Genomic DNA, 10,567 nt, shown 5'->3' on the forward strand with positions numbered 1-10,567 from the left:
ATATATATATATACCGTAATTCTGTCAATAAGAGCCCGGGCGCTTAATATGCTAAATCAATTTGGACCCGGGCGGTAAAAGGAAGACAGGCGGCAATTAAAGTCAGGCGGTTATTTTCATTTTGGCATAACTGAGCCTGGCGATTATTATTTTTTTAACAGAAATGCCTGCTCAGCAAAAATGGAAAGTATCAAATTTCTTATTTAAACCAGTGAGATAGTACTTAGTACACACAAGAGGGTAGGTACAGGCAGTGTAAACCAGTGAGATAGTACTTTGTACACACAAGAGGGTAGGTACAGGCAGTTTAAACCAGTGAGATAGTACTTTGTACACACAAGAGGGTAGATACCGGCAGTTTTGAACATGCCTAGTATTGTACAATGGACTGAAATGAACGAAAACAACTGATAGCCTTCATCTTCATCGTCATCATCATCATCCAACTACCTTACGGTATCAGTTCATTGCTCTGGCCAGTCCAGTCCAGTCGCTGCAAAATGGCAGGCGATGCATTCAGGGAGCAAGCTACCTGGACAACCACTCCAGTCGCACCTAAGTGACAGGTGATGCATTCAGGGACCAAGCTACCTGGACAACCACTCCAGTCGCACCTAAGCCCTTTTCCCACATGCGCTTTGTACCGCAAAATGACCGGAACGTGGTCAAATGGCTGCATGTGGGAAAGGCGCCGTGCCGGTATAAGCGCGACCCCGTCGTCGCGGCCATTTCACCAGTTTTGAGCTAGTCAGAAGAGCGGTATGCCGCGATAGACAGACAGGTGAGAAAGGGGTCCAGTCATTTTCCGCTATCAGTGGGCTGTGACTTCGTGGACCAGGTTGCACACAGTAGACAGTCCAACACCAAATACACAGCTGATTGTTCGATATTCCCCTGGTGTTGCGTACCACCAAAGGACTATTGGCAGTCGCAAACGCGCTTCCAGTGGTTTTCGCCACCGGGTGATCTTGCGTGCGGGTCGGACCAGACTCAGCACGTAATACCGGGACATGCGAAAATGACGCTTCCATTCCACGTCGTCAAAATTGTTCAGAGCATCTTCCCAAAATAAATTCCCTCCTGGTCTCTCTCGCTTCCAGACGGCTCTAGTCTCACGCAGCAGCGCAGAGGTACATAACACTGTCATGATCTGTCCCCGGTTTAGTCTATCTTCATATTCTGCGCGACACTCTCATGGGCGAGGTGTACACACGTTGCTTAATGTTCCAGCGGGCATAATCTAATCATTAGCGCACATTAAAGCAAACTGGCGAAATGATCTTGTGATAATAAGAGCAGTAGCCTATGTCAGCTTCATGTGTGTGTGTGGTGATTTCCCCCTCTCCTCTCTGCTCGCTCTCTGGCCACAGTCCGTCCTCCTCCTTCAGTCACAGCCCGACAGGGACTAAGCAACGTTGCCGACAGCCAAGGCAAGCCCGGACACATCAAATGAAGCCAGTCTGTAAAAAGTGCTTCAACGCGACGCAGGTGAACGGATAAACAAGCAAACTTATTTCACCATTCGGAGTTTTGCCGACACGTCACTCCCCACCCGCTCTGCAGTGCCCCCCCCCCCCCCCCACATACAGGCAATTTCGTTGATAGATTCCCACATGCCAGAGGAGAGGTGTGAAGGGAAATGTCCGATATTGACTTACAGGTAATTTTCCGGTACGCATGTGGGAAAACGGCTCTAGTGACAGGTGATGCATTCAGGGGCCAAACTACCTCGACGACAACTCCAGTCGCTGGTCAACAACACGAAACCTTAAACATGGTTCTGCTTTGTGAACCATGTGTTGTGGACACTCACCACTTCCAGCTCCGGTCATGTCTGCCCCCGGCTGCCACCACTGACCACCACTGAAAAACAAAAAGGTGAAGAAGAAAATGTGAGAAGACAACTTCACTGCTGCTATAAAGGTGTTGTTGATACAAAAGTTTTATCAACCACAGGGAGATTCAAATCAGATACCATGATCACTACGGGTGCTCCCATCAGGACTTTTGGGGGGCGATCACCGATCGCTGGAATCAGTTAGGCTTGCCGCGGTAGTAGGTGTTACCGGTGTTACACGGTGGTGAGGCATACACCGATTACATAACATGCCCACCGGTAACACCTTCAACTCCGCCCGCTCTTGACAGTTTCAGCATGCGCTCAGCTGCGCTGGTGTATATTACAAGCGCTCCCTCCGATCCTGGCTGTCTGAGTGCATCATATCTTTGGTTAGACAGACCAGCAAGTAACGTTAGTTGTACATGTTGTGAACACAATCCCCCCTCATACACATGTAGATAAGACCCTTATCTAAGCCTGTGTATTCTCTTGCCACTGCCATCTCTGGAAATGTGGTTTTAACAGAGCTAAATCTCCACTACCACTGATGCCAACAGGTTAGCTAAGCCTCGGCTAACATTGATGGTAAATAGCATTGGTAGGTAAATAGTTGGCATTGATGACTTAGCTGTGATAAAAGCACATGCTGATGCTACTGAGCTATCGTCATTGCCTGGCTTACTGCTGCTTGCTGGTCATGTTAATCTCGTGGCCAGAAAGAAATCCCCAGATTTGTCGCTAATGACGTTAGTTTCTTCTCTCCAGGAGGAGGCTGTCCCCAGTGCCTAACGTTCTGTGAGGCTGACAGTGTGTTAGGGTTAGGGTTCAGCAGCAGCAGCAGCAGGGATGGGAGGGGCTGTCTGACTGGGGGACACTGGGGGAGGACTGTTTGCAGAGTAGCCTAATTTATAGACCGACAAACATAACTGCTCCAAACTATTCTCAGCGGTTAACCTGACATCCCTACCATGCTTGTATTGGTGACTATCTTGACAGGTGTGTCCGACTGAGAGCAGTTAAATTAAAAATCCGGACCGTGAGGACTGCCGATGTCAGAGCTCTGATTTATTTTTTAGCGGTGTCACTGGTAACACCGGTGTTGTCACGTGTTTATTACCCGGTGGGAAAATGTCCACACCGTGGCATCCCTAGAATCAGTATCTGCCCATAGAATGTGGTTCATTTGAAATTCAATGACTTTTTAAGCACCTTGTTAAAATAAGGAGCTATTTTCAAGGTATTCCTGACCATGACTTGAATTTTTTTCTCTCTAAATTCATGTACTTTAAGCACTTCAAGGACCTTGTGCTAACCCTGAATAATAATCCAAAGTTACAGGGGAAAACTGTTTTCTAAATCCATAATGAGGACGAACATAGAGGGTTCCCTCTCTAACCAAAGTTACTTCCTCTTTTGCCTGAGGTGCATGTGCTGTACTGAAGACTGACACAGTACATGTAAAACTGAGATGTAGTGAAATAGAAACTGAACTGAAATAGGGTTAAGTAAGGGAGTTGCACAAACTACTTTTCTATATAATGTAATAAACTGACATGGCCGAGCTGCCAAACTGGAATCCTCAACTGCCAGCCTGCAAGCATTTGAGTCCAACTCTGATTCACCCGACACGAAGAAGATCATTGACGTGTGATGAGGCGCAAGCGGAATGAACCACAGCACGACTTCAGAAATAGAGCTGTGCATTTAAAAAAAAAAATATTACAAACACTACACTGATCCCCTCTTGCTTATAGGACTGGAACCGTCAGTCTGAGCTCTGCAAGAGCAACAAGTTATGAGTAAATGATGAGTCCAACTGTGTAAAACAACTGCGACCAAATGGTGTTGTCAGTCACCGACTGACCAAACACAAGACGGGGTTTGTGTTCACATCACAACTGTTTCTGCACAATCCCCAAAATGAATGACTGTCAGTTACACACGTGGGCATGTATGGCTGTCAATGGAACTGGTTCCCTTGTATTTATTGATGATGCAACTGCTGACAACAGCAGCAGAATCAATTCTAGAATCTTGTTTCATACAGTATGAGAATATGAGAAGCGACGAGGCAGTGAAGTGTTAGCCTGGTAAACCAGCCGGTCACGTGAACTCAAATTTAATTTCGTTCTTTGTTCCCCTCTGGCCTGAAGCCTTCACCCAGTGTATCGCAGTGGGCGGAAGTTGGGCGGGTGTACTTGCCTTGACAGACAACTTCTTCAGCCAATCGGCGTTGGATCCAGTGAAACCCAAATCCACTCGGGTGAACGGCAAAAACATATTTTCCGCCCAGAAACGCTGCTGTTGCATACTCCTGTACTTGTTTAATTGTCTATTTCTGCAATAACTGCCCTTTATGGCCATTTAAACTAGTCGAACGTTGACATTACCAAAGACGATGGGATTTCAAGCAAGACGAACCAAGTTCAACTCACTTCCTGTCATTTTGGCATGCAGGTTTTTGCCCATGGCTTTCCACAGACACGGTCACAAAGAGATTTTCGGCAGGTCTGAGTCTATTGGAGTCAATAGGAAAAGTCAACGTGTCGTGATCTCAGATTATGACAGATCCCTTCGGCCCCATATTCATTAAAGTAAATATTCGGCCCGTTCTCCGAAGCCACATATCTTCGGAATATTCTGACACAAAAATAGCATTTTTCAAACAGACGGATCAGGAGAAAATTACTAGAGATGCTGCGATCCGATCATGTGATCGGATATCGGCGCGATATCAGCCAAAAAACATGGATCGGATCGGATCGGATTCCAGCGAAAATGAGCGATCCAAGGCTCCGATATAAGCACTCCATTCCATGACTCCGCTCCAGGATTTCTATCCAGCATGCAGCAGCAGCAGCAGCAGCACACAGAGGCCGCGTTGAGCCTAGGATGGCCAGGGCCAAAACGTCAGACACACCCGTCCTTAACCTATGTGCGATTCGAAATCACGCGTCCGCACCTATGGTCCGCACCAACCCAAGGAGGCGCAGCTAGCGAAACATGGCCGCCTCCACTGTGGCTGTTGACAGTTTCAAATTATAATAAAACAACCACTATTGCGATTTGCAATACATGTCCCGCAAGGTTTCTGAGATTAGGGGAAAGTCTGAGCTGGCGTTATGCTAAACCAACGTGGGGAGGAGGCAGCGGATTTGTTTGGCGTTAACGTTAGCTGTTGTGATGGGGGCTAACGTTAGCTAGCTGGTTGTGGCTACCTATAGCAAGCAGCGCTCCACAAGCTTATTGTGACCAAAATCCCCGCATTTAAAGCACTTCATACTCCCAGAGCTGGCGTAAACCATAGAGAACCTCATGCATTACTCAAAATGAAACGTCCAGGGTTTGTGTCTCCGGTCTCCAAAAGCAACTAACGTTAACGTTACATGCAAGGGCTGTCATGATCTATCAGGAAAACGAATGCGCACATACAGTATGTTGCCGTCATGCCAATAAGAGTCTAAATGTAATTTTTTATGTTTTATCTGCAGACTAAGCAGCTAGGCTTTCGGTTCTATAAAAGCCATTATTTTTTGTATTGACTATTGAGAATTATATCACAATAGTGATGTCAGATTTGCTTAGGTCAGAGCTATGGAATATTAAATCATCCATCTTTGCTCACAACATTTGCCATTTCTTTCTTCTTCTTTTTTACCCCAGGTGTGCATAAAATACAGGTTAAGAACTTATGATAAAGTCATGGAAATCCATTGGTCAAAATGTGTATGAACCCTGAAGGGTTAAATTGAGCATTTATGAGAGATTTCAAAAATATCGAGATATATATTGTGTATCGCGATATAGCCGAAAAACAACGCGATATTCTTTAGAGGCCATATCGCCCAGCCCTAATTTGATTGTTATGTTTTAGTTTTACATCAAATGAATTAGATGAACTAAATCGTTTACATACTATATTACCAAAGCACACACATACATACCTAACCCTAAAAATGTTTGTTGCCTGCTAGCTATCAGACAGAATAGAGAGACTTAAATATGTGCTGTATCGGATCGAAATCGGTATCGAATCGGGTATCGAAATTTGATCGGAATCGGATCGGTTTTGAGCTAAAATATCGAAATCGGATCGGAATTGAAAAATCTCGATCGCAGCATCTCTAAAAATTACACTTGTTCAAGACCTGTCTATCTCAGCAACACACACTCGCGAGATTTGGCAACAGGAACTCATCTTAACACGGAGCTATTAGCTAAAGCTACACATGAAGTTCGTTGATGTAGTAGCTAAATCTGTGGCTAAAAAAAATATTTTTTAATGGAATATCTTAGTTTCAACTGTATTGAGCTAAAAGGGGCAGCTTTGTGTTTATATGTGTGGTTTGTGTGGAGTTTGGGAACTCACGATCTCTATTTCAAGTTAGCTTGCTAGGTCAGCACTAACCCCGCGTCACCAGGCACAGTCCTCTCACAACACTTCAGGGGAGAGGTGACCACGTGACCATTTGGGAGACTGAAGGGGGAATTATGCTCACCCTGCCGTGAAGGGCGCGTGGGTGGAGCGAGGGGCGGGCGCATCAAATGACGTAAATTTGTTGGCCGTGGTTATTCGCTAGCTCTGTCGGGCGCTCGCGTTGTGCCTGATTTTTTTTCTAACAGCGCGAGCTTCTCTCCAAACATGTCCGCTTTCGAGCCACTGAGCCCTGAACACTGAGCTGTGTTTTCGCCACATTTCTTGACCCATGTGGTAGGCTATAAACTTAGATTTGCAACTGTTCGTTTTTAGTCATTTCACCAAGTAAATGTGTTGTGTTGAGAGCATTATTGAGAAGGATTAAAAGCAGCACAGAGTAGTAGGCTATCAGGGCTGAGAAGTAAAAACAGCTTTCAGTAAAAACAAGTTTGGTGAGTCCTTCATGTGCTGATGTGCGGTCGTTTGAGAGTGAAAGCACACTCAGTACTGCACAGCGTTTCATTGCGACTTTTCACGGGCTGTTCTGACCATTGTACAATACATGCTGATCACTTTCTGAGTATAATGGCATCACCCCCAGCGCGAGGTCTGCACGGAGACTCACGGAGACTCGTGGGGCCCCACCCCCACGGAGCTTTGCTCGAGTATAAGAGCACCTTTACTGCTACCATTTGTTAGAATTGGCGGAGCCTGCGGTGAATCATCTATAGTTATAGAATATCTATGACATTACTCCTTGAGGCGGACAGGCAAGGAGGCGGCCATTACTGTTTTGCTAGCGACGTTCCTGATTGGCCGGTTACGATGTCAACTACGAGGCGGGTCGCTGATTGGCTCGTCCGATTTGCAGTTTCTGCAGAAAGCCCTCCCATAGTTGAGGCCAGACGGTCTGGTAGAACAAAATTAAATGTGAGTTCATGTGACCTGACCGGCTGGTTTACCAGGATAGTGAAGTGTGACCCTTGCCAATTTGTTTTTTTCTTTCTCCAACTCGGGCCTTTCCATGTGTGTCTGACACGTACGTTTTAATGAAGGCTACTATGAAGCAAAACAGATTATTTAGATTAGCTATAAAATGAATATTAATCTTACTTAACGACAATAGTTATCTGATGTGTTAAATACTTCAACTGTAGGTACAAAATATGTCCATATGATATTCTAATTGGCATCATTTGACAACTGTAATCTGAAATACACCCTATGGCGAAAAACAAACAAACAATTGATGACTTAACGGTGAACTTTGAGCAGTGCTGGGTTCCATACATCAGAGTCATGGTGAACAGCCATCTGACAGACAGGGAGGGAGCAGGAAGGTCGGCCTGTCATTTAAAACACTGCCAGACAGCTCCCTTTGGCCATTTTAATCACGGCGATCTTTAACTGTAAGTGAAACTTGAGGAGCAGACTCCGGCCTGGCTGGGGACATGTCAGCCTCGGTCTAGCACAGAAATCCACAAGTCTAATCTCCATTCAACTGCCTAAAAATAAATCTAGTCAACACTGGCCTTGTCCTAGCCTGGCCTTGTCCATTAATCTGCAGCGTTGTAACCTACATACAACTGAAAGCAACTTTGCATTAATCTAACTGGCTAACTCCAAGTCTGAAAACATCAGCTGAAAACATCCACCACACGTTAGCCTAGCTAAAGTTGGTTGACGTTAACCGTTACACTTTTAAAATGTGGTTGCCGTCGCAGGCAGTTGATCTGGCAGTCAGGTACTCTACTTTCGAAAGCTTGCTGCGGTGTACTAGCACGGCCTGCTTCAGAAGACAACATTAGCGGCAACTTGACTACAAACAACCAGGAAAGCTGAACTGCCAGTGCCAACACGACGCAGACAACATGGTTGTTGTTGGTTAGCCAGACAGCTAATGCTAGCTAAAAACATAGCCATTTGTTAGCTAGCTAGCTGTTGTTAGCTAAATAGCAAACATGGCTAAATAGGGTCTTATATTAGCCACGCTGGTTGAATTGATTGAAGGTCACAAGCTAGCTAGCTAACAGGCGCAACAAGCGAATTTAGCTTAGCTAATAGCAAGCTACCGTTAGCTGCTTTGAACAACAGCATCTCTCCTTACGTCTCGTTAGCTTGCTAGCTAGCGGTTAGCTGTCGTTACTCACCGAGAAGCGTTGCGTTGCTAGCTTAGCTGCTGCTGCTGCTGGCTAGCACGTAGTAGGCTGTTTTTGTTAGCGTCCAAACTCTTGCTCGGAAATGCGGATGAATCGCACGACCCGGTGTAAATTATTTTGGGGTATAAAGTGAGCGTAGCTTTCAGAAAGTGCCAGCCACATGTCTCGAGTGTCTGCCGAGACTTGTGATGCAGCTGGCGCCCCCTGCCGGCGCTGCAGCACGGCGCACAGCAGCACAGGTTCATTTAAATAAATTATTTAAATGAACCATATCAATTATGTTCTCATTATTTATGTCTTCCTAATTTTTTTACCCGGATTATCAAAACTGTGAGCACAGTACGCCCAGTATTTAGTAGCAGAACAACCATAACAAAACCTTTTTCCCTTTCTTCTGTGATAGCTGTGGTTAGGGGTTAGAAAGGGTTAGGGTTGTGGTAGCCTATAGTGCTGAGTTTCTCGGCTATGTTCCCACTGTAATATTTCTATAGTTTTCCTTTTCCTGAAGTAAATATCACATAAGGATATTTCCTCTGTTGTTTTACTCTGGACTCCCCAATAAATAGGCGACCCATTAGATCACATACCCCCCCTCGCCCTTTGAGCCACTTGGCTCATCTGAGATGTAGGCTATTTGTATAATTTTGTACATAATCATATGGCTGTGGGTGGGAGGAGGTCACAAACGATCAAAACAGTCATCCACATCCTCAATTCTTTTATATCACCTACAGAGGAAAATAATAATACTAATAATAATAAATATAGCCGCAAGCGGCACTATTAGGGGTTCAAGCCTAATATTGCCTCCGAACAGAGATGGGCAGTATTTTAAATACATGTATTTCAAATACGTATTTCAAATACATTTGTGTATTTTGTAATTTGTATTTGGCTGGTCTGAGAAAAATAAGATGTAATTTGTATCAATATACTTTCAGACCTTGTATTTTGTGTATTTTAAATACATAAAATACTTTTTTCTTTAATTTTATGTCATTTTATTCTCAAATTGACACATTCTTACCATTGACACAGGTTTAAACTGTGGAGAAAAAAAATGTGACATGTCACTTCTACTCTACCTCTGATTGGCTTATCCTCAGAACAAACTCAACCACAAATCAGAGGCAGAGTAGGGTGGGTCTTGAGTCAGACTTCACATCACTTCTTCGTCTAGTATGAAGCCTTGTATTGGTGGAAATTCCCGCAGAGATAAATTACTAATATAAATTGATTATTAGATATTGCATGCACTGGCCTATCTGCAAATGAAACGGTTTACTGCATATTCAAACCAGTGTATCATATTAGAAAGACACAACTAATTATCTTCTTAATTAAAATTGGCAAAGTGGGTGGCAGTGTGTGTGGCCATGATTGTGATGTCATCAGTGATGTCATCAGTGATGTCACTTGATCAATTGTGATGTCATCAGTGATGTCACTCGAGCCACTGATTGCTAACTGTGATGTCACTCAGGCAGTTGTGATGTCATCAGTGATGTCACTCGAGCAACTCTGATGTAGTATGAGCCGATGGCGCACATTTGCACGATCGCACCAAGGTGGGTGGGCGGTGTCTGTCTGCCTGTCAGTCATGATTTTGGGAGCCCGTGGAGCCGGCGATTTCCATAACTGCAGCCATGGCACATCATATCCAGGGATACTGTTATGATGTCAGATATCTAGGGCTAACATGGTCAAAGTTACAAAACTTGAGGTTAACATGTAGAAATGCTGCCTGTAAGTCAAAAGCCCTCACAGAAGGTTATTAACAGCTGAAGTGAGGGAAGAGGGTACACAAAGGAGAATACTGTCACAGACGACTAAAAGAGGATTTACCATCTAAGGAAACCAGAACATTTCACATTTGAGAAGCTGGAATCAGAGAATTAGGACATTTTCCTTACAGAAATGGCTCAAAATGATGAATAGATGATCAAAATAGGGAATTAATGTAATATTTGGCAATGAATTGATGGATTGACTAATTGTTGCAGTTCTTTATCAGTTTTTATAAAATGTATTTTTATGTATTTTCAAAATACAAAATACGTAGCCTATTTGTATCTCAAATAAATTTTTCAGACCAGTATTTAGTATTTGTATTGTGATACATTTTTTGAGCAAGTATTTGTAATTTGTATC

At 44.2% G+C, this 10,567-nt stretch overlaps 1 protein-coding gene across 1 annotated transcript in view; it reads right to left on the reverse strand.

The window, feature by feature from the left end:
• Nucleotides 1-8,607, reverse strand: part of scaf11 (SR-related CTD-associated factor 11) — a 39,320-nt gene extending 30,713 nt beyond the window's left edge. Inside the window, exons 1-2 of the mRNA XM_083657115.1 lie at nt 8,408-8,607; nt 1,814-1,863 (exon numbers count right to left, since the gene is read on the reverse strand). Of these exons, the coding sequence (XP_083513241.1) occupies nt 1,814-1,832 (19 nt within the window). The 5' untranslated portion in view covers nt 1,833-1,863; nt 8,408-8,607. The remainder of the gene's footprint in view (nt 1-1,813; nt 1,864-8,407) is intronic.
• Between the last annotated feature and the right edge of the window lie 1,960 nt (nt 8,608-10,567).

This window comes from Poromitra crassiceps (genome assembly GCF_964638095.1).
Source record: "Poromitra crassiceps genome assembly, chromosome: 2".
In the NCBI taxonomy this organism is placed as follows: Eukaryota; Metazoa; Chordata; class Actinopteri; order Beryciformes; family Melamphaidae; genus Poromitra; species Poromitra crassiceps.